The following is a 25,185-nucleotide window of genomic DNA, read 5'->3' on the forward strand; positions in this document are numbered from 1 at the left end:
ACACACACACACACGTTCCATTATCAATTAGTTTATTGAATAATTGTTGACATTAGTGGTTTATTATTACTATTATTGTTATGTTCTGTGTGTATTATGTTTTATGTGTTGTGAATAAGGCTTGAAGAGTTTATTTGCAAAAATAGATATGTTTTTTTTTATTATGTTGCCATGTTTTTATTGTTAGTTAGCTGTTTTTTTTTGTTTGTTTGGTTTTATTTGAGCTATTTTTACTTAAAATAACCCAACTGCAGTTTGATTGTGATTAATTGGAAAGCACAATGACAAAAACATGATTTTTGAAAATTGTTAAATAAGGAGTCATCTGTTTTTGCAAATGAACTCAAGTTTTTTTGTGTATTGTACCACTTGTGGAGGTCCAAAGACAAATTTCTGTGAAAATGAATAATAAGGATTCAATTCAAATCAAAAGACTACATTCAACATTTCTGAGAAAATAAGTTTATTTTCTTTGGAAAAACAGGAAAGCTCAAGCATGTAAATTCTTGTATATAGTATTGCACAACAAGAAGGTGTGGAGATATTTTGAGTGTTTTCTCTATTCCGTATGGTCCGGTATGTAAGACTGACATAGACTGAAACAGAACATGGGAGAGAGAACAGGAAGCAAGAAAGAATAAAAGAAAAATAAACAGAGAGAAATAAAGACAGGCTGATAACTATAAAGTCATGTGTGCCTAACACTCCTTCGGCTTCTCTATGTTTCAGGGACAAAAATTGTAATCTAATTGTAATTTAATCTGTGGTTTTTGATAAAGTCTGTGTTTTAATCTTCTGGATAAAAAAAACAAAACAAAAAATAAAACCATCACTGTTGTTCTAGCTGAACAGTCACAGTTAACCCCATTAGATTCTTTCTATCAATGGCTCTCCCGGATATGGCTCTTAAAAATGCAATGCTGAACAGTATTTATGAAAGAAGGCAGTGTTTAAAGAATATCTGATACGGTATAGTATTATTTTATCACATTATACTTATATATTGCCATTTGCTAAAAGTGTTACTCATATATTGGTTAGATTTTTAACAGTTAAACATTCTATCAATGTATTTCAAAGATTTCAGCAGATCAAGAAATTGAATTTCTCCAAGGCATATCTGGCATAATTGGATTATAGAGCTTGTAAAACACATAAAAATAATTATAGCATTTTTTATGGTATATAGAAGAATGGTAACACTACTGTGAAATATACAAGAAAGGCAAACATCAGAGACAGAGATGATATAAAATAAAGCCCCTTAGGAAATAATTAAATCTCACTGGAATGCTTGAAATGTTCAGTGTCTCATTCCCTTGCACCAGGTCACATGTGTCTACTCTTCTTTATTCATATGCGATTTAATCACATCTATATCAAATTTGTGCACTCTGAATTGAAATCTAGGAAACATTAACACTTTTGAACTATTGTGCTTGTAAGATATAAGTTGAATTTTACCCCAACTGATTCCCAGATTCCAGCAAATGCTAAAAGCAGAGAACAAGTCCTTCAAATGTATAAAAACTTTTCAGGAACAGAAATAATCAAAGCTAGCTCTATGAATAATACTATAACACCAATGGACAAGTTGCGACGATAAAAATGCATGGAATCTTTGGAAACCAAATGTGGTCAATTAGTAATTCCTCTGAGATGAGGCCACACCGTTGTCTTAGATATGAGACTGTCAGAGGATTCCCTCAATGAGTTGAAGCACATCGAGCATCTGATTGGATGATGGAGATCTTTGTGCTGAGAAGTGTGCTGATATTTGGCCAGATCCGATCTGTCTCTGTGTCCGAGAATGTGTACAGGATGCCTTTAGCCCTTTAACATAGAATTACAATGCTTTTTAGTAAACAAGGGAACAAGGTTTTTGAATCAGAGTTACAGAAAGACATTACAAGCACACTGGGTGAGACTCAAAATGTGAGGTAATTCCTATGAGTTATGAGCTTACTTATAAAAGTCTATGACAGGTTTGGCAACATCTTTGTAGTGTCTCAGTCTGGCCACCAGGGCTTCTGGTCTGTCATCCTCCTGTTGAATCAATGGTTCTCCTGTGATGTCATCTATCCCCTGTAAACACAACAGATATTAGCAAAACTGTTATGATTTAATTGTGATTTGTGTATGTTTACATTTATCCTTATCCAAAGCAATTTACAAATGAGGAATGCAAACAAATGATTTATCATAAGGAGGCAATAAAGTTTCATACATTGCCCAGAATAGTACAAGTGAAGTGAAGTGACATTCAGCCAAGTATGGTGACCCATACTCGGAATTCGTGCTCTGCATTTAACCCATCCAACGTGCACACACACAGCAGTGAACACACACACACCGTGAACACACACCCGGAGCAGTGGGCAGCCATTTTATGCTGCAGCGCCCGGGGAGCAGTTGGGGGTTCGGTGCCTTGCTCAAGGGCACCTCAGTCGTGGTATTGAGGGTGGAGAGAGCGCTGGACATTCACTCCCCCCACCTACAATTCCTGCCGGCCGGGGACTCGAACCCGCAACCTTTGGATTACGAGTCCGACTCTCTAACCATTAGGCCACGACTTCCCCTACAAGCTACAAGAAGGATGGATATAATAATAGTAAAAGCATAGGACAATATATTTTTTAATGTCAGTAGGGTGCAGTTAAAGGAATAGTTCACCCAAAACTGAACATTTGCTCAAAATTTACTCACACAAGATGTAGATGAGTTGATGTCTTCATCAGAACAGATTTGGAGAAGTTTAGCATTACATCACTTGCTAACTAATGGATTCTCTGCATTGAGATTTCACTGCAGAGAATCACTTTGAGAATGAGGGTTCAAACAGCTGATAAAGTAATCATAATTAAAGGATTACTCCACCATAAAAGGAAAATTGTCATTAATTACTCACCCTCGTGTCGTTCCAAACCCGTAAGACCTCTGTTCATCTTTGGAACACAAATGATGATATTTTTGATTCATTCTGAGTGCTGTCTGACCCTCCCATAGACAGCAATGTAATTTACACGATCAACATCTGTGTGACCCTGCTGACACAGTATAAAGCATACGCTATTTGCATTCGGTGGATACTCTCCAAACTGGTGCTACGGTGATGCGGAGGAGACGAACTGTTGAATAAAGTCGTTATTTTTGTTTTCTTTGCATACAAAAAGTATTCAATTACGGTTGAACCCCTGATGTCACATGGATTATTTTACCGATCTCCTTGCTACGTTTCTGGACGTTGATCGTGTTAATATCTTAATTTGTTTTCCGAAGATGAACAGAGGTCTTACGGGTTCGGAGTAATTAATGACAATATTTTCATTTTGAGGTGGAGTAACCCTTTAACTTAATTGCAGTGCATGTTTGTAAGAAACAAATCATAAAAGGCATCCATCACTTCTGGCCAAAATACCGGTCCATAATCCATAATATTGCTTCCTCCAGTGAAAAACATCATCCCCGTTGTCCTCACACTCACCAACATATTTAAGAACAAGGCTGTTTTCACTTGTAAAATCGTGCTTGACCTGTGCATATTTCTCTCCTAATTCAAACAAGACTTATTACTTATGCAATATTATGGATAGAGAACTTATATTTTTATTTTAGCCCTGAAGTAATGGTTTGAAGTTAATTAAAAACATCTTAATTTGTTTATTACAAACACGCAGTCTTTTACTTCACTGGAAGTTAATTTATGGACTGGAATTGTAAACGTGGATTACTTGTGTACTGTGATGTTTTTATCAGCCATTTAAATTCTCATTCCAACGGTACCCATTCACTGCAGAGAATCCATTGCTGAGCACCTGATGTAATTTTTTCAAATATTTTACAATGAAGAAACACATCTACACCTTTAATGGCCTAAGTGTGAGCAACTATTCCTTTAAGAGATACAGCTAGCAGTGCAACAGTTAGCTGAAAGACTAAAATGTTCACCTGGACACGGGGGGGATTGAAGCACATGTTGTACACTCTGCCACTTGGTGGATGTATCCATCGATGTCGCAGCCTTTCCTTCAGTGTTTCCAGAGGAATGTTGAGATTGATGGCTACATCCAAATCACAGGCACTGTTCAGGGCTCCAGCCTGAGCTAGCGTTCGAGGGAAACCTGGAAGGTGTGTGCACAAAATGACTTCTAATACTTGGATACAGGCCAAAATTGATTATTCACATGAGTAATTACATTTCCTTTCTTATTTGATTATAACATTTTACAATATTAGCTTTAGGTTAAAAATAAATACTGTTTTGAAATGCCACTTTAGTTGCAATATGTAGTTTCGCAACTATGCATAAATGTCAAGTGTTGCAATACTACATCCTTATTAGGTGCAGGGTATTACAGTGTTTTGTATCATTATAGACTTGTCAGTAGGAGACCTGGGGGCTGTTCCATAAAAGACGCTAAGAAAAGCGGGGATTAAAGTCCAAAACCTGACTTGAATACTAGCGCAAGAATTCTGAATAAAATATACATTCTGCTAAAATATTTGTTGTTGGACATTAAATGTGACACATAGAATTTTACTACATATAAGTGTATTTTTATGATAGCAGCAACTGTTAATCACTAGCTCAAATGAGTTAAATGTGTGTTCCTCTTATCAGTTAAAATGTACTCTGATTTCTATTATAAATTTACATTTTGAATTCAGTGATTTTAACTTTTGATTGTGTTTTTATGCTTTAATGCTTTAAAGAGACATTTTAGATTGTAATGTTTTAATGTTCTAATAACCATAAAAGGTACAGCTGTCATAAATTCAGAGAGAAAGGCTGCATGGCTAGAAACTTCTGATCAACTGCATGCACAAGTAGCAACTATGTTAAAATGTTATTCACCTACATTTTGGGCACAATACATTAAATACAGTTGGTTGTAGCCTATTTTTTATTTATTTGATTATTTAAGGTGTATTTTCTGTATACTTTTATTTTTGGACCGATAATAAATTAAACTGACTGTATGTGAGAGAGTCAGTGGTAATATGGATGCGTTCTTATTGGTCGGTGTTAGAGGAGCTCAGCTTAGCCTGACAGTTAGCCTGCTCCGGACCAGGTTAGTTTGCCAGCATAAGTTGCCGGGGTAACTGAGTTTGAACTTTTTTAAGTTTGATTTATGAAACCGAATCTACCAAAAATAAGCCTGACTAACCGAAATAAGCCTGGCTTATACTCTAATCTTGGTTTATGGAACAGCCCCCTGTTTTCATTATTTATGACTGTGTGTAGTAATATTAAGCTTTAAGATTAGCCTTTGGAGTTTCAGGTTTAATGTTTACAGTCCTGCAGTAAAGGAACACTAGTTTTACTCCATGTAGCAAGAACATTTAAACTTGTTTCAGGTCACATTGCACATCTTCAAATTAATGTTTGATATCCAATCATTCTATTTTAGGAGCTTGGACTTTCTAAGCTAGCAGCTGTTATAGCTTGACTTTCTGGTCTCACAAATCAGTAATCATAGGCAAGCCATTTTCAATACTCCTAGCTTACTTCCTAACACTACAGACTGTTTTGAGTTTCTGTTGAACGAAGAAATTAAAGTTCCCTAAGAGTTCCCCTAAAGAGATTTAGCTTTAGCTTAGTCTTAAACAAATAAAAAATATTATAGTATTAAATGGGATTTACTACCATACCATCCAACAGCCAGCTGTATTTGGTCATCTCCTCCAATCTAGGCAGCAGAAGACGTGTCATGACATGGTCTGGTACCAGCAATCCTTTTTTTATATACGTCTTAGCTTGAACACCAGCCTCTGCAGAAAAGACAATGAATGGAACACATATCTTTCATACCAATCATCAAACATATGGCTTTATAGATATCTTTAATAAGCTGCTTTCTATGACGTTTCTTCCAGAATGGAAGCTAATAAGATTTTAATATATTTTTCTACTTATGTTCATACTTAAAATGCACACATAAACTTTAACTGAGACAAATCAATTATTAATCATATGATTTTAAGCAGCAACTAGATTGTTAATCATATAATAGATTGGAACAGTCACATGAGAGTTTTGAGACACTGACACCCAATAATTTCATTTAGAATTTTATCTGCAAGCATACAAATGATAAAATATGATAAAGGTCCAAATGCCACTACGCAAATTACAACCTTTTACAATTTGCAACAACTATTGATTTTTAGTGTATTTCTTTAGTTTTCAAAGTCTAATGCGCAAATAAATTTAGTGTAAAATTTAGTATAAATGGGAAAAATGTGTGTTAATGCAAAAAGTTACGTAAATCATAATTTTCTCTTAATAAAAGCTACATTCTTTTTAACCTAAGGCTTTATACTAAAAGGATTTGTCAACCATGATAACTGAGCATGAATAAAAAGTCTACTCTAAGTAATGTGTTAATTAGTATGCAATATGTTGATAAGCATGAAAATTCCTTTGTCTTTATCTACATGTATGAATGCCAGCTGGAGTCTTAATAAGGGAGGTGCATAGCAACAGTGCAATAAAACAGAAATGTGGAGTGGCATCTTGCCAGCATGGCAACTTTTTAAGGCATTTACCTCACATGAACTCATCACGACGTCCGAGGTTATACTAACCACATATTTCAAATTGGGAGGACCAAATGTTGAAAGTAATGCCTCGATAAACCTCTAATCTTAACATATAGGCTAAACTACAACAGTGGTTACGCCCCTTCGTATGATCAACGAAGCCCTTCTGTTTTACAGTGGCTGTGTCTCAAAACCTAACATGTATTGGCATCGACAGGCTTTCCAGAGCTAACAAGCAAATTAAAATTAAAAGTTTGCACATTTTTGAAGAGCACGCACCAGTTTTTGCAGCGATGTTTTCTCGAACAAAGTCTCCACTGGACAAATGTTTAAGGCCGAAACTGTGCGCGATCCTCTCCGATATGGTCCCCTTCCCCGAGCCTGGTGGACCCATGATAACAGCCCGGAATAACTTGGACATTTCCTCACTGAACTGCCCTGTTTACAACAAACGAGTCCAGCATTACACGTGAAATCATGCCACTCATGCACTTCTTTAATGTAGTATGCGACGGAGTGCGCGTTTGCATTACAATTCAGATTTTACAGCTCTGTTAAAGCAGATCTTCAGTGCAGAATGAGGGCTGGGGACCTGTAACATCGAATAAAACCTCAGATTCATACAAAACAAGCGACTTTAAAAGTTATAGGTCAAAAACAACAAACGAACTTACCCACCCAACTGAGTACTGTAATAATAAACTCTTATTTCCACGGTGAAAGCGGAGCCCGTTGTTACCGTTCATTAAAATTGGGCAGCCTTTCTCTGACGCACCGCCTACAGCTCTTTATGTGGACGTGAGCGTCTCCTCTGCAAATGAATGGAGGAGAAACATAAACGCCCTATTTTAAACGCCTCTGGTACAGCATTGCACTGAAAAATATGCACAAGCTGTAACGTTACCGCACCGCATAGGAGTCTGGTCGTTGTAGTATTTAGTTGCAGCGCACTACATAAAATATCCTAAACAGTGTAAGCTAAATATTTTGTAATATGTATATGTACATGTACAATTAAGTGCTAAATAATGATGGCGAACAGTTTCTGTTTGTGATTGTCTGTTTACTTGCAACAAGTTAAAAACATTATGTTTGCTGAAATATACACAACTTTCAGCTTCCTAATATGGTTATTCGGAGAGTCAGAGACATGACTATTATTTCCAAAAAAAAATTACGAGCGTCCAAATTTGCGTAGCCTACTTGTGCATTTTATTTCAAAAAGTGCATTTCAAGTGCACATATTTAACAGAAAAAGTTGAAACTATTATCATATCTCAGATGTTATATGACAAAATAACCTTAAATTAATGTCATACACTACAGGGTAGTACATAGTACGTAGTGTGCATTAAATCATTTTGTACACAGCTAACATGTTATTCTGTCAACACATGGGTAAAAACTGGTGTGATATTGCCCCCTGTATGGCAAGCCGTTTTGACTTTTATTCATTCACAGGATATGAATTCTTGATATCAACAATTTAATTTTTACTAGTTAAAATGCTAATTCTTGATATCAAGAATTAAATTGTTGATGTCTGTAATTGTATGAATGAATAAAAGTCAAAACGGCTTGCCATACCCCTGTCTGATTTAGGACATGATACACTTGTTGACTGTGATGTTCACAGCATTGTTTTCTTCAAAAATGGGCCACTGACAGCATTGAAGCCATAACGCAAATTGGGCTGCAAAATCATAAAATCATCTAAAAACTGTAACAAAATACCTTTTCCTAAATACTAAAACACACAAAACAACTTTGAAGTAAACTGACATATTTCATATTTAAATTTGTCGCTTCAACGACTGTTGTTTTTTATCATAGACCTACTCCTTAGAATCACAAAACTTATCGGTTAATATATATATATATATATATATATATACAAATGTCGTGTCTCACAGGACCATGGTGCTACATATTAGTTAAACATAAGACAAACATACAACAATGCAACTATAAGAAAAGAAAAACAACAAAAAACAAAAAAACAATAGAGCATCTGACTATACATATATAACTACTATACCTAGTTGCCTAGACATACACAAACTGAGACTGTACAAGAACTTTACATAAATACTGTACATGAAATTGTGCAAAAAAAAAAATATATATATATATTTCGTACATTAAATTGTTGTGCAGATTAAAGAGAGATTTTGTGGGAAGCAGCGCATAGTGCAAAAAGATTTGTAGTGCAATGCTCAAGTTAACATTATTTTGTAGTGCAATGCTCAAGTAAATATTTTCTTACTGAGTCTTTGTAGCAGGGAGTGTTTATTGAAAGTGTCTAGTGTGCATATAGTGGGATGAGTGCATTACTACAGGTGGTTTGTATAGCCCACTCACCTGTGTGTAGCACACTCAGAATTGCTCTTAGGAAAAGTTGTCAACTGTATTAATGAGTTGGGTGAGTGGGGGGTCAGAGGGGGACAGGGAGATTGGAGTTAAGAGCTCTCACAGCCTGGGGAAAAAAGCTGTTGAGCAATTTGACAGAGCGAGCTTTGATACTATGGTACCTTCTACCTGATGGTAGGAGCTGGAAGAGGTTGTGGGAGGGCTGATATATATATATTATATATATAATATAATATATATATATATAAACACAATTGTTTCTGTCAATAAAAAGTTTAGAAACAAGCTATGCCATCGTTACATCAAAAATTTCACAGGAAATATTTTACATAGGTGGCCTTGGAGACAAAAAGGTTGAAATAGTCCCCTGAAATAGTCAGCTATAATCCCCATGTCAAACATTTTTTCCGAGGTGCCTTACGGTGGCGTCAGAACATAAGGCACATTAAACGCAGTTCACTTCGGCTATGCAATGTCAAAATCAGTCGACTTCTTAAACCTTCTATATGGTCATTCTGCACTAAAGAAAGTGGTGAACTTTGAGCGTCAGGATCCGGAAGCGTGTTATTTTATTGTCACATGGCTTGAAGATTTCAATAACAACAAAAAATGGCGACAATCACGTTGTTCGCTGTAAGGCTTGCTGCGTCATTAAAAATATTCACGTAAACAAGGGAGTTCAGCGTTGAAAATGCAGGTAAGTACTTTTGCAGTCGGTAGAATAGTACATATGTCTACCTGGGATGGTGTTATTATCTTAATGTTTTTACGTTAGAAGTATGTGGTGTTTGTTTTTGCCATGAGAGGGGTGTGTGCGCGCGCTGTTGGGCGTTAGCGCGCATCATTACAATAAGACGATTCACAAGATAATAGACAAATCGACATAGAAAGTCAAGCAGCTACTGATACACACAGTATTTTTACAATAGTTGTTGTGATATTATATGATCGTGTAATAACTTATGTAGAATTAATTGTAGACTATATACTGACCTCATGACGTTCTAACAGGCTTAGTTTAGTTCATGTATAAATTATGTTGCTCGAATGTTCCTAACATAAATTACTTTTGCCTATTTAAAACTGCACTTTTATCAGCCATTAACATTTTTCAATGTGAAGTCGCAACACACTATAACAGCTCATGTATTCCCGTTTTAACCCATTTAAATTATTTTCTTTCTTTTTTTTCCCCCGAAACAGCCGCTAGAGGAATGTTAGGCAGATGTTTTGTCATAATTTGGCAGGCGTTTCCTCTGTCCTAGGATGGCAAACACGACGCGCTGATGGAGTTGTTTACAAGAAGAGATTCGCACGAAGGGCGGGGATGTTGTGGGCGGGGTCTGCGGGATGATGTGGGAGGAGCCAATGGCATGCCAAATACGAGAGCAAAGTATAGAAGGTGGAGTCAGAGTTACCATAACAAGTCTGTCATCACAGGGGTGGTGTGTATGAATAATTAAAGCTCAAAACGAAGGTATTGGATCTCTTGCTGTAGACGGATGTACTGTTACGTCCTCTAAAGTCAAAAATCTGGGTGTTATATTAGACAGAAACTTGTCCTTTGAAAATCATATTTCCCATGTTACAAAAACAGCATTCTTCCATCTTATAAACATTGCCAAGCTTCGAAACATGCTACCTGTTTCTGATGCAGAAAAGCTAGTTCATGCATTTATGACCTCTAGACTGGACTATTGTAATGCACTGCTAGGTGGTTGTCCTGCATCTTCAATAAACAAGCTACAGATAGTCCAAAATGTAGCGGCTAGAGTTCTTACCAGGTCAAGAAAATATGATCGTATTACCCCAATTTTACAGTCTCTGCACTGGCTACCTATTCAGTTCCGTATCATTTACAAAATATTATTACTTGCCTATAAGGCCCTAAATGGTTTAGCACCTGCTCCTAGCTACCTAACTTGTCTTCTACCACGCTACAATCGAACCCGCTCCCTAAGGTCGCAAAACTCTGGACTTTTGGTAGTACCTAGCATAGCAAAGTCCACTAAAGGAGGTAGAGCTTTTTCACATTTGGCTCCCAAACTCTGGAATAGCCTTCCTGATAACATTCGGGTTCAGACACACTCTCTCTGTTTAAATCTAGATTAAAGACACATCTCTTTAGCCAAGCATTCACATAATGCATCTTATAATCTTGTACTGCAGCTATATCTGATCAAATGTACATTATTATTATTCTTTAGCTTGGGTTGAACAAATCATTTTTGCTTAGATGGAACAGCAGCTACGCTAATTATGTCTCTATTTGTTTCTCTGTTTCTGCCACGGGATTAACATCCCGTGGTAACTAGGAATTACAGAAGCTTCAGTCTGGATGCAAACCTTAAATGATCTGAGATGACGAACACCTGAGAAAAGATGATGCCAACCCCTCAGAGGACTTCAGAGGATGCCAATGCTCAGACAACATACAGAATTACCAAATTTTGCCATAAGTTAAATATATTAAGGTTCTGCAATATATAAATATATTGTGGAAACTTAATTTCCTGTAGAGCTGCTTTGCAACGATTTGTATCGTAAAAAGCGCTATACAAATAAACTTGAACATGAACTTGCTGTCAGATAGGGAGTTGACATCTAATGCAATGTATCCAATGAAAATATGGCATAAAGTCCAATCATAATTTTATAATTTCTACTTTGTACAAGTTATGTTTAATAAGAAAATGTTTGCATCTACTCATTCCTATACACAGATGGAAATGTCAAGTTTATTCAGCCTATATTATATATTGATTGTTATAGCTTGAAAACAGTAAACATCACACTCTGATATTTAAAGTCAAAGTTGATATCCCAGAGTGAACATGGACAAGAAGAACTACTGCCCTGGCTCTGCTTGATTTGACAGGCTGCCCTGGTTCAGTTATCACAGTGCTGATGCTGTCCATCTTAAAGGTACAGTACTGTGATAACTGAAGGATGGCTGCCATCTTGACATCTAGCTTCACAAAAATATTTTTTACAGGTAAAAAAGAGGTAAAAATAAATAAAAAATTAAACGAGAAAGCAAGCAAAACAATAAAGATAAATGCAGAGAAATCTGTTCTGAATTATAATAAACTGTGTCAAACTGTTGCTGCCTTCTAATTTTATATATGAAAGTATGCATATTATGGTTGCTGTCATCAGTATGATCAGTATAACCATCCTAGGATCTACCAAAAAGTTTTGGACATTTATTTTGACATTATAAAAAACTTTAAAATATATTACTTACATTTCACTCATGTTTTTCCTGTAGACATCAGGACTATAAAAAAAAATTAAGACTACATTTCAGTTTGCATTTCAGTAAATGCTTTCTACAGTTTCTTTTCTATGTAACCTCTGTAACATTTGATATGATAAAATGATTTTTTTAAGTTTATGAAGGTGCATTGTATTTTATGCATACTATTGAATTATCTGTTTAATTAAGGAATTATCTGTTTAAAGAGGACTTTTGGCACAGAAATGTCCTTTTCAAATAAAGACACGAGTTTCTAGTTTTTCAAAGACTACAAAATGTATACAAGTTATTACAACATTAGTTGTACATCCTTATTTATTATGCAAATTGTGTAAATATTAGAAGTGGGGAAACCCATCCTTCTACATTAACATTTGTTTTAGGACAACTTGTACTACAAAAAAAAAGAAGATATTTACTTACTATGAAAATCAATCAAATAGAAGTTTCAAAAAAATAATACCTGCTTTTTCTGTTTCTATAAAATTGGGCTGATTTGTGATGCCAGACATTTAAATCCATGAAGGGAAAGACTTCATAACAAAACCCCAAAACATTTGGAGTCTCTGAAAAGCTCAAGATGTCAACTAAAATTGGGAAGAAATTGAATTTCTGAGTTCTAGAAGGTTATATTGAAAATCATTATGTATAATATATATTAAAGCATATATAATGTATAAATTATAATAAAGTTATTGAAAACATTTTATGTTCATACCATTTGGATGCACACCAAGAAAGTTTAAATATATAGTATAATAAATGTATTCTTATTTGCTCATGCTGTTAGTAAATTAGAACTCTTTGAGTCATCTGAACATTTTTAGAATCATACAGCAAGATGAGTGAGTGGTCTCTGTAATGTTGTGATACATGAAAATGCAAAATACAACTGTATGTTTAAAAAAGTTTTCTCATCTGAAGAGCTGTATCGTTTTCAATTTGTTGTATTTGCGAAATCCTCTTATCTAAATATTTGTTTGTTCCCGTCCTCTTTCTTCTGATGAAAAATGTGTTATAGCTTTTAGATGACTGTTTCCAAATGGACCGTTCCCACACCCCAGCCAATGTTTAAGTATAAAAATATTTCATCGCGTATTTGACATAAATGTTGCAAATAACAAGTCTGACATCTTGACAAGTCTGACATCATATGGAAGTGTTTGTATAGACAACATTTTATTTAATAGTAGCATTTGTACTTATTTTACTCTTAAAACCTATCAAACTCCAATACACACAGTCTAATATTGTTTCATATATCTATACCGAACCTCTGTTGAACTTATTGATCGGCCACATTCTACCAGTGTGTTCTGCAGCTCTCTTGTGAAACTGCAGCCCACAGTTTCTGGCAACTCATCTGATGGTGAGGACGGGAAGTCCCTCCCTCATGGCAGGCTTATACCTCTTGGTCTTAAAGACTTTCCAGAGAGGGCTTTGTGTTTGACTGATATCTATTTTAAAACACAGAGACTGTAGGCTACATGTAAAACGGACACAGCTGCTTCATCAAGTTTAGGACATTATGGACATTATAAAAAAACAACAGTAATGAAATGTAACACCTCATTAATAATATTTTTTATTTAAATATTTATTTCTGCAGTCTAAATTATTTATGAATAAATGTATTATTTATTAATCTGTAAACCATCTTTTTACTGTCTAGCCTATATATAGGCTAGATAAAATACATAACGGCAGTAATGTCTTAGCATTAATTTTGAATGAGAAGAATAGCCTAATAATGGTTAGTTAGCAGTAACTATTTAATATGTGAATCTATTGTTGTAACAAGCCCTTTAAAGTGGTTATGTAACATACCATTCAATGGACATAATTTAATCCATATTAATGCTACTGCAATATTTACCTAAAGTAAAGTCAGCGCTTAAAGATGTACTTTTATAATCATTTGAACCATTGGTGAAAAAATATAGGCTATGTATAAATTTGATGTTTTGGGCTATTTATGGATTTATGTTTACATCACAGCAATACACAAAGGATTAACATTCAAAGCTAGTTTAATCGCATGCATCATAAACAGAGGTAATGCTGCGCTTTAGCCATAACAAAAATCCACTAGCTTTCTCTCCGTCTAAGGGTCAATGCCATTGGTTCCGCATTTGATTGACAGCCGGATGGACCAATAGGAGGCATGTGACATAAGCTCGTCGTTACCCTATTTTCGGGAATGTGGTCGACGCTTGACAGGAAAGGTTAGTTGATCGCGAAGACTTAACCACGGTCTGTACTACTGTGAAGTGAAGTTTGTTTTGAAATAAATCTCGTAGGATAAACCTTATATCATCGGAGAGCTTTTCGGAGTCAAATAACGAGCGCTTTACATCAACAAAATACCAAGAGGAAGTGTTCAAACGTCTGTAATGATCGAAGTTAAACGGAAGTAGCTTTGCCTGGCGAGGTAAGGACGAGGGCCGTAACTCTTTACATCCTCACTATATGTCTGGGGGTCTGGTTGTAGGTCTCTCTTTTCTGTTCTTTTCATGTGCGATGTTAGTAAATATCAAGTTGTTAGACGCTTTGTTGTCAGTTTAAAATGTCTATTAATGTACAAGAAGTAACTCATCTGGGTCTGTAGTACAGAATCGGTCATCATTGGACTTAAATTGTAACGTTAGATGTAAATGCCGTTACCTGCAAACTGCTGATTTTAATCTTTGTCTGTCTGTAAGATTAAAAAGTTACTTTTTTTTAAAGCATACTAGCTCCTAGTTAAACCTTCGCGATTTTAAGTGGCAAGAAAACCCCTTAGCTCAGATATTTGGTGTTATTGTTGCTAACTTGCTATACATTGACATTATTTTTTCGTCTTTGTCATTCTGTACAGAATTTATACATAGCCTTTGTGACTGTACAGTAGTTAAATGGTTAAACTTGTTACTGCTGTGACTGCAGTTTTGTCGATAGAAATTTGAACGCTTGTACACTGTTATCACAAACTGTATATTTGCTGAACAAGTGTTTGGGGTGTTTGTATTATATTTGATGGGCTTTGCAGAGATCGACCGAGGCTGATTATTTTTATGCCCATAACCGTTATTATATTTACGCAAAGTATTTTTTTTGGGGGGGTGTTTTGAATTTTTAACTTGGTGATTAAAAGCTGTTTAGTAAAGTGGGACTTTTTGAAATATATATATATTTGAGTATGTATGTATATGTGTGTATAAAATATAATTATCGTGTACTCTGTCGAATATGATGGATGAATTCAATTAGATCACATTCTGTCTAATTGATTAAACTGTTTAAAATAATCATGGAACTGAGTGATGGCTAAATTTGAGAGGAAATCCAATGGTTAATGCAAAGCTATTGAATTGTAGTTGCCTTGACTTTACATTTTTTGATGATTTCAAAGAGAAACATGTGAAATTCCCATTAGTTAAAAAAATAATCATCAAGTTAACATTCCCAAGTAAAAGAGGGACCACAACAATACAATGCTTTTAGTTGAGTATGTCATCTGGACAATTTGATACTGGTAGACTGAGCTAATGTGGACAAAAGTGACTGTGAGAAATATTCAGTTCCTATAGAGGTTTTAGTGGGGAATCCCTTTTAGATAACAGTATAACCCATCTCTTTCAAAAAGAAAGAAAAAAGTTATGTTCCCCACCCTTATGTAAAGGTTTTGATAACTTGCTAAAAAAGTGGAGTATTGATCACTCTGAAGCTCTCATCCTGATGTTGGTTAAATGGTCTTGACAAGAGCCTCTTTAGGACATGACTGGTGTCTGTACAGAACTGGAAAAAAACAAGTGAAAGCAGATTGTGAAGTGAAGTGGGTTTAGTCATATTGAACTGAGGGCAAAGAGAAATGGTGAGCTCTTACCGTGTTCTTTGTGTGGCCAATGCTGAACATTGCAAATGGAGTTTCCCTTTATAATAGTACGTGTTGCACAGTATGGTGTTCTGAAACAGGTCATGTTACTGTGGACTAATGAGGCCTTCATGACAAGACTAACTACTAAATGTTTTGAAATCTACCACAAAAGGTATTTAATTTGCCAGAGGCAGTTTTCGGTAAAGAATATGACACAGTCAGGTCACATTATGCCTTCATATGTGTCAAAGCGTAAACTGATATAGCGCTTGTTATATGAAGCTGCAGAATGAAATGTTTTTATTTGAAAATAAAATACAGAAAAATTGAATACTGTTGAAGATAAATTAAATAAGTAATATAAAGGCCTTGAAGTTTTAGCATCAGTTAATGGTCAAATAAGGTTCTTGTTGTTTGAAGGTAATGATCACTTTGTAAGAATGATATCAGAAATTGGATTGTCTACAGTTGTGGAAATTGTGTTTCATTAAATCATACCTGATATAATGAATTAAGGGAACATTTAAGAAGAGTTTAACTGTTTATAACTTGTTGAGGAGTGATTTGCTCATCTTTCTGCTCTGCAGTTATTATACAGAAAAATAACCCAAAAGCAGCGTGAATTTGATTGCATAAATGAAAAGACATTAGCCTACAGATTATTACAGGATCAGGTAAAATAACATAATTAAAGACTGGAATACAATTAACCTATATGGTATAGATATGATAACCTTTAACTATTGATATAAAAGGGTCTCTATGACTAAGGAAGCTGTCCATGAAAATTGAACTTACCTCTGTTTTAGGTTCATTTGAAAAAGGTTTTCATTGTGGTATTAAGCGCCTGCAAACAGGATAAAACAGTTACAGCAGGTTCCTGCACCTACACACATTTGACGTATAAACTCAAGCGGTCTACCAGCAGAACAGGCACAGGGTCTAAAGCAGTGGAGGAACAGTGTTAACCATGGCTTTATCAGAGAGCAACACGTCAACACCTCAGGAAGTGAGGCCACTGTCAAGTAAACAGAAGAATGGCATTGAATCGTACTGAAGCAGGTGGAGACAGCCTTGCAGGAGAATAGCAAACTTAAACTTTATCCCTTCTCCCAAGTTCCCTAGATGAATTAGGACGGCGTCTTAGAAATGAGAAAGCAAACTGGCATGATTCACAGCAATCTGAAGAGCAGAACTTCTCAGAAAATACAAGTAAAAACATTAGATAGGAAAAATAACTAAATGGAAAGCTACTAGCCAGTGTGGAAGAACTTGACTGGTCTGCATAAAGCCAAGTCAACATTGTTTGGTGATGAGTTTTTGGCTCAAGGTCTGCATATAAAGTCACACCAGAGGTGTTCAGCTGGGATTAGGACTTGGCTTTTTGCAGACCAGTCAAGTTCTTACACTGACTGAATCAATCATGTCTTTTTAAACCTTGCCTTATACACAGAGGCACTGTCATGTTAGAATATAAAAAGGTCCTGTTCAAACTGTTGCTATAAAAATAGAAGCACACAATTCCCTAGAATATCATTATATGCTTAAACATTAAGATTTGTACTCATGGAAATTACTAAAGTAGCCAAACCTGTTCATTAGTAGGGGGTGGCCCAATACTTTTGGCAATATAGTGTATGTTTGGCCATTTAACAGACTGGTTGAGGGGTTAGTAATGGTTGTGTTATACAAGTCGAGATATCAGCCAAAACAAAGTTCTGCTTAAAGTGCAGAGAGAAGAACATCAATCACTGATACTGACCATTGGATGCTTATTGAAATGAGAATCTTGGGTACAAGTAAGGGTCTGAAGGATGTACTTGACCTTTTAAATTTTTTTTTAAAAGTATTTATATAAGCTGAAACTAAAACTAAGCTGTTTTATTTCCTATTCATTTTTAAAATGAGGGTTTGCATTTTTTTTTTGTTATTTTTATTTCGGAAGTATTGAAGTAATTTAATTTAATAATAACTCTGTGTAAAGTTTTATTAAGTAATTATTAGTAGTAAAATGAAATAAGCAAAATTAAATGGTTTATTAATGCAGGGCTCTACAGTCGCATTTGCGACTGAAAACTACTGCGTGCGACTATGAAAAAATATTTAGGAGCATTTTGTTTGCGCTGAGGGAGCTTTAAAAGTTTCTAATGTACTTGCGTGTTTTTGCAGCGTTGAGTAATGTATCATAGACGTATTCTCTCATTATAAAAAAAAAGTGTAGACCGAGTGTAAATAACAGATTCGTTGTGCAGTATAAGGAGCTTCCTTGATTATAATGGAGTTTTGTGAGATCACGATGAGCTAAGATGAGTGACAGCTTTCAATGATTATTAAGGGAGTTTGCAAATGTGATATTAATTTAATATAACAGTTCGTTAAACAAAAAGTTAATATTAAGTGACTTATATTGTCTGACTACAACACTATTGCCTTATTTTGCTCTATTTCATCAACGAAAATAGTTTCAAACAAAGTCCCAGCCAAGCCGCTGTGCATCTCCATTCAAACACAGCGGTGTTTCGTTTATGAATGAACTGCGTTTTAAAACTAATCTAGTGAGTCAATGATTCAATTACCCATTCATAAAGACAGTCACGTACTTCATTCCTGAATGAATCAGCCGTTCGAACGAATCAATTAAATGAATGATTCCGTGATCAAATCATTTAATACTTCTACATTCAAAATTGTACATTTAAAACATTAACCTCAACATGAATTTATGAATTTAATTGCACTCTGAGCCTCATTAAACATCTGAAAATACACCAACAAGCCACTTGTGTGTTCTTCTGTGCCGCCTATGTAGTACAAATTTATTTCTTAAATACTGATTTCATTTGAATGGTATCTTATTCTACTTCTTATTCTACTTGTTTTTATTCTGTTGTTTTAATTAGAAATGATAAAAAGCTTATATTTTTTTATTTGAAATAAAAGATGACACTTTTAATAAAGTTAGAAAAATGCCATTACAAAGGTAAAAACAAAATTCCCTGTAAATCACTTTAAGGAGTCAAATATCACCTCGTAATGGGAAGGTTAATTTTTGATTATTGATTTGAAGGTGCTAAATTTTTGACCGTGCTCCTAAATTTTTTAAATTAGAAGCACAAGCGCTCCTAAAAATAAGCGTAGAGGCCTCTAATGTATTAAAAAACAGTTGCAAATCACTCAATACCGGGGCTAACTGACCTGGGACTAAGTGATGGTTGATACATTTATATTTCTCATAAATCAAATAAAAATATTTTGGTGCAATACATTTTGTAAGGATGAGCCTTTTTCACATTTTCGGGTTTCTCAGCAGCAGAAGTCAACATTGTTGGGTTAACTTCAAAAGCACTGATTGGGAGAGTAACACAAATATTTTTTGCATTCCCATTTGCTCAAATAGCAAAAGAAAAACTCCAAGATAGTGTTTTCATGACTTTTATAAAAAGGTGAAAAATTTACAGAGACTGATAACAGCAATCAGAAGAGAGAACGATGTCAAATTTACCGGCCCTCCTATAGAAGCTGCATTAGAAACACCCTCGTATTAGAATTAACTACTTTTTTTTTTTTTTTTTTTTGGAATTTGATACAAATGTGATTTAATATGAAGTATAGTGTTCTAAATTTACATACATTTAAAAAACTATATATATATTAAAAAAACTTTTGAGGATTTACGATGCTGATGACCGTTAAATCATCACAGTCCTGTGAAAAGGGTTCATTGTTAGATTTTTTATTTTTTTTAACAAACGTCAGTTTAGCCCATTATTGCCAGCACTATTACAGTGTTAATTGAATTCAGTTGTTATATAACACACACACACACAAAATAATTATTTATTCCTGTAATGCTCAAAGTAATCGGATGGAAAATTGACCCTATCATTGAAAGTACTTTCTGTTCAGGCTGTGAGATGATGAATGTTGATTGAATTTGTGATCGTTATACTAATATTTCATAAAGCCAAACCAGTTGTCTCAGTTTGTTCAGCTTCTTGAATTCGCTAAAGCCACTTTAAAGACAAATGTGGTCATTAACTGGTTCCAGTTACCGGTAGATTTCTTTTTCAGCACAGTTTGTTTTTGCATTCATTCATCTCAGGAAAGTCCTTTCACATGCCAGCAGGGATTGGCATCTAAACACAAATTGATCCACAGGGTCTGAAGGGAGATCCACTGAGTCAAAACCATCTGATTCAGATGCGAACTGTGTTCATCTTGCCCTTCCTCATGTTTGCCGTAGGATGGGGGTTGAATTGAATAGCTTCTTGGGAGGGCACGTATTGAGAGGACATCAAGTATGTTGTACTTCCGTTGATTTAAGAGCAATACCATGGTTGATGTAATAGAGTCTCCAGCTAGAGTCAGTTTTTTTTAGTGGACAGTATATTCAAAGAATATTCAAATTGTGATGTTATAACATTACATGACATATTGCATATTATAATTAGAATATTCAAATTGTGGCATATTAAAATGTTGCCTAGATTTCATTAGCACTGGGATCAGATTAAAAAAGCCACTTTATTTAACAACACTGAACCGCATTAATAAAACACATATAGGCCTGTCTTGTTTGGTTACAGTGAGCTCAAAAAGAGCAAAATGCAGTTTTCTCTTTCCCCATGTTTGTCTCTTTTCATTATACTTACCCGTGTTGGTATACTGCTGTTACTCATGTGTGTGTGTGTGTGTGTGATCATCTGTCTACTGCCATTGTCTTCATCAGAGTTCAGCTGTTAGTCCCAAGATTTGAGTTCAACACCCTCCAGTCCAGTTTTGTCCGTTACAATTATAATGACGGTCCCTTTCTAAAGTATCAGTAGTAAAGAGTACTGGCTGACTGACAGATGGCTGCTTTCAAATGATCACATGCATATTTAAGCTACATGAATGGCAAAATGGGCATCTTGGTCAAAATGCTTGTCTTAGTGAGCTGTTAATGTAAACGCAGTCAGTTATGGTTTAGAGGCAAGACATTTATAAGGTTACAAAATAAATCCAGTTATTTTGACCCTTCTATTCATCAAATAATTCTGAAAATAAAGTATCTCTGTGTTTCAACATTAATAAAATGTTTGTTAAGAACAATTTCAGCATATTAGAATGATTCCTAAAGAATCATGTGACAATCAAGGACTGGAGGAATGGTTGCTGGAGTAAAAATCACAGAAATAAATAACTTTTTAAAATATATTGAAAAAAATATTTTTCAATATTACTGTTTTACTGTATCTTTGATCAAATAAATGCAGCCTTGGTGAACATAAGTGACTTCTTTCAAAAACATTTTAAAATCTTAATGAACAGGGCCCAGTTGCATAAGCTTAGCCACCATGTTAAGACTGTGTCTTAAGAACTTATTTGACCAAATAGCAGTTGCCAAGGGGTAATCAGTCTTGCTTTTTCCAATACAAATAAGACATATCTACCTTTCATTAACTGAATTAAAAAAAGTTATGACCAGTCTTGAAGAAAAATAATTAATGACTAACTTTAATACTAGTCTAATCATTCCGATTTACATTGTTATTGTTATTTTTAATAAAGGAGTGTTGCAGTTTTAGTTGTAGTACTGAAAATCATGAAATTTTATTGGTATCGACAAAATTATTGTTATTGTGACAACCCTATATTGAACGACTTATTGCTCAAACATCAATGTGAAAATGTATGGTTCATTCATGTATGATGTTATAAATGTAACCTTTTGGAAATGGTATGTTATTTCACAAGCAGTAAACCATTGCTCATCAAAGCAGGCACCCACAGTTCATCAATAAGTCTCTGTGTTACCTCAGTTTATCCTGCAGTGTCTGGATGCCAAAGCTAGCAGTCATGGAGCTGGGCAGGCAACTGTGTGGGAAGATGAAAAAACAGAGGAAGGCAGAGATGACCGTTCCGACTGTAATGAAAGGACTGGAAATCCACTTCTACCTGCCTGACACACACCAGCTCGAGTACTTCAAAGACTGCCACACTGCGGAAGACCTGTGTGTGGAGGCTGCCGAGAAATGCCGTAAGTGTTTGGACAGCCACCTATTTAGAGTGTTAAAGTATTGCACCCTCTGATGCATCTCTGAGGATATAGAGTGTGGTCATATGTTTTCTTAGCAGTGATGCATCAATTCATCATAACTATTTGTATGGGAATAGTTGTCAAAGCAAAGTTACAGTTATTAACACAGAGCATCTGTGATTTCATGTGCACTTTTATCAGTGTACTATTTTTGTTCTTTTTCCATCAGTATCAAGTAGGCTTTAGAAAGGACATTGGACTAAAAATAGGGTTTTTACAGCTCAAAATCAATATGTGCATAGAAAGGGACCTTTTTTTATTGCATTCAGTTTCATATTTTGATTGAGGAATGGGGCTTTTGTACTGTCAGCATTTCACAGAATACAAAAGAGGAACTTAAAGGGTTTTTACTGTTGGTATCATCATGTGACATGGGTGGACTATCACAAGACATTGACTTTAGTATGAGAAGCACTGTGACTGACTGCCCTGTTCACCCCTTTTCATCTCCCAATGGAACACCATATCTGTCTATTTGACTCTTGATCAATATTGAGCCACAAAATAGCAGCTGGGTTTAAATATCACATCCATAATTTCCTCAAAGTTACGGCCAAGGACAAAAGCTGGCTTGGACAGTGAGAGAGGAAAGGGAAGTTTATATTAGACAAGAAGGCAGCTGCTGGAGAGGAACTACGATGGTGTTTGTTTCACACAGTTTGTTTCACACTCAGTAGTTATCCACTGGTTTTACGTCAAAGATTATGTATTCAGTACTCCGCCTCTTTTTTTTTTTTTACTAATCCAGCTGATAGAATATGGCACTAACCATGCTAAGATTGTAGGTTCAACTCCCAGGGAGCAAATATGTATATATATCTTGAATTCACTGTAAGTGAATAGCTAAAACCGACACAAAAATAAATGGAAACATTGTGTTAGCCTTATTATTTTTGTTCTTTAATTTGTTTCATTCTCATTTTGTTGTTTTGTTCATACTCCTTGCATTGTATATTATGCTAAAAAATTAAATATTAAAAATGTTAACTACAAAAAAACTTTGTAGACATAACAATCTAGTAAAAGTAAAACAAACACACTAAATTAACTTGTGTTAAAATGAAAAGATAAAAAATAACCAATTCAAGCAAAATTATAGGGCTATTTCACACTTGCTCAAGCTCAAGGGATGTGAAACTTTAGTACATCAGGTTCAAACTAAAACCAAATGTACTGTATCTTTTTCCTTTTGCATAGATGTGCAAACCTTTGATCCACTTTTGTGTCATGTTCCAGTAAAAGCTTGTCAAATACTTTTGCTTGGTAAACATTTCTCATAAACAGCAATTAGCTATGAGTATTTCCTCTTAGGCCTCATCTGATTAGGTTATTTGCTGGTGAGTTCTATAAGAATGGCAGGTATAAAAATAACCGTTTGAATCACGCTCTTATTGTGAATGTTTTTCCCCAGACATCTCACCTTTGTGTCACAACTTGTTTGCATTGTATGAAGAGAGCCAGGATCTTTGGTATGCTCCCAATCACGTGTTTAAGATCACGGAGGAGACCAGCATCAAACTTCATTACCGTATGAGGTGAGTTGGCACAACTGAATGCTGCTGCTAAAACCCCCAAAAATGTACGATTTTTGGGTTTACAAATAAAAAAATGAATCAAATTTGAACAGACTTTTTTTAACCTGCAAAAACCATGGAACTTGAATTTTGAGATAATAGTGTGCTTTAAAAATGTTGCAGATAATGGTGTGTGGTGTTATGTAGCATCTTTGTTTTGTTACATTTTTAAAGCACATGTAACATTACATTAAAAATTCAAAACTGCTGTTCAAAAACCCCATTAGAAATTCCATGGAGAACCTAGTATGGCTCGCATCATTCTAATTCTCTAGCAATTTTGTTTGTCTAAAAGCAGAGATATTAAAATTTTTGGCATTGTGTGACATTATTTTAATGATTTATTAAGAACATTTTCACTACCAAATTCTCATTAATATAATAAGAAGTATTAATATATATATATATATATATATATATATATATATATATATATATATATATATATATATATATATATATATATATATATATATATATATATATATATATATATATATATATATATATATATATATATATATATATATATATATAGTTATGTCTTATAATAATAGTAATAATAAGATATAATTTAATGCAATTTTACAATTTGTTTTCTTTTGTCTTTTTAAAGTGAAAAATAACCTGGACATTTATTGATTGGTTTAGTGAAATTTATTGTTTGATGTCAAGTGTTCTGTTAAAGGTGCAGTGAGGGAATTCTGGAAAATGCTATTGATATTTGAAATTACCAACATAAACACGTCCCTAACCAAAAGGATCACACATCTTGATGCCTCCTCCCCCATATTCACATACACTCTATGCAACACATGCAACAATTAATCACTAAAAGGGGAACCAAAAGAAAAAACATTGTTAGGAGTGTGTTCTCTCACTTTTCATACACCCTTTGGGAGCTGATGTACACAAGTATTTTCAATCAAAGGACAGCATATCTTAGTTCTGTGAAACACAAAACCTACATTACTCATGTATAGAGAAGAAATAAAGGAACCTTCTGCATCTGTTTTCAGGCATCCTAGTCTCTCCAGCTCTGAAATGCTTCTGGAATTTTTTTTTTATTATTATTTTTTTAGCCTGATCGTAACCTTTTGTTTTAAAGTGACATTCCTCTGACCCATTTGTCTTTTTTTTTTTTTTATTTTTTTTTTCTCTACCATACCATCAGTGTATACGCCCCTTACTGCTGATTGGCTACGTGTGTTTTCGTGTTTGGTCCAATCCACTTTTCAGCAGTGTTGTTTTTTTTTTTTTATCACTTACTGCAACTTTAGTATTTAAATGCTAGAAATGCATATTGACAGTACAGAGCCCTGTTGCACACCTGTTACAAATCTTTTACAATCAGACAGAACAATAATAAAAAATAAATGCATAAATAAAGAAAGAAACAAATCCCTTGACATGGTTTCAGGCTGCTCTTATTCTGAAAGACATTTCATTGTTCAATAAAATGTAAATCTTTCAGAGTAAAACATAGGATCCCCTGAATTTCCCC

General features: G+C 34.7%; 2 protein-coding genes across 5 annotated transcripts in view; one reads left to right on the forward strand and one right to left on the reverse strand.

Moving 5' to 3' along the window:
* Positions 1-440: 440 nt before the first annotated feature.
* LOC306845088 (adenylate kinase 4, mitochondrial-like) lies at positions 441-10,236 on the reverse strand. Of its 4 annotated transcripts, none has more exons than XM_079377654.1 (7): positions 7,218-7,457; positions 7,077-7,135; positions 6,823-6,981; positions 5,653-5,772; positions 3,949-4,121; positions 1,967-2,085; positions 441-1,833 (listed from the first exon to the last, which is right to left on the reverse strand). In XM_079377654.1, exons 3-7 carry the CDS (start codon positions 6,962-6,964, stop codon positions 1,707-1,709), a joined length of 681 nt encoding a protein of 226 aa, XP_079233780.1. In that variant the 5' UTR covers positions 6,965-6,981; positions 7,077-7,135; positions 7,218-7,457; the 3' UTR covers positions 441-1,706. The 4 variants fall into 4 exon arrangements, with proteins under 4 accessions (XP_079233780.1, XP_079233778.1, XP_079233781.1 ...); XM_079377652.1 differs by having other exon boundaries at positions 443-1,833; positions 7,222-7,432; XM_079377655.1 differs by lacking the exons at positions 7,077-7,135; positions 7,218-7,457 and adding an exon at positions 9,907-10,236 and having other exon boundaries at positions 443-1,833.
* A 4,121-nt stretch (positions 10,237-14,357) lies between these two features.
* Positions 14,358-25,185, forward strand: part of LOC306845086 (tyrosine-protein kinase JAK1-like) — a 36,238-nt gene continuing 25,410 nt past the window's right edge. The window contains exons 1-3 of the mRNA XM_079377648.1: positions 14,358-14,603; positions 21,830-22,047; positions 23,519-23,642. Of these exons, the coding sequence (XP_079233774.1) occupies positions 21,849-22,047; positions 23,519-23,642 (323 nt within the window). The 5' untranslated portion in view covers positions 14,358-14,603; positions 21,830-21,848. The remainder of the gene's footprint in view (positions 14,604-21,829; positions 22,048-23,518; positions 23,643-25,185) is intronic.

This window comes from Barbus barbus (assembly GCF_936440315.1).
Source record: "Barbus barbus genome assembly, chromosome: 25".
Lineage (NCBI taxonomy): Eukaryota > Metazoa > Chordata > Actinopteri > Cypriniformes > Cyprinidae > Barbus > Barbus barbus.

What these genes read in the sequence shown, in the direction of transcription:
- LOC306845088 (XM_079377654.1), bottom strand. Translation starts at nt 6,964, where the DNA reads ATGTCCAAGTTATTCCGGGCTGTTATCATGGGTCCACCAGGCTCGGGG. An exon ending in ATACAGCTGGCTGTTGGATG is followed by an intron (nt 4,122 to 5,652) that starts GTATGGTAGTAA and finishes CACACCTTCCAG; the next exon opens with GTTTCCCTCGAACGCTAGCT. An exon ending in TCAATCCCCCCCGTGTCCAG is followed by an intron (nt 2,086 to 3,948) that starts GTGAACATTTTA and finishes TTGTGTTTACAG; the next exon opens with GGGATAGATGACATCACAGG.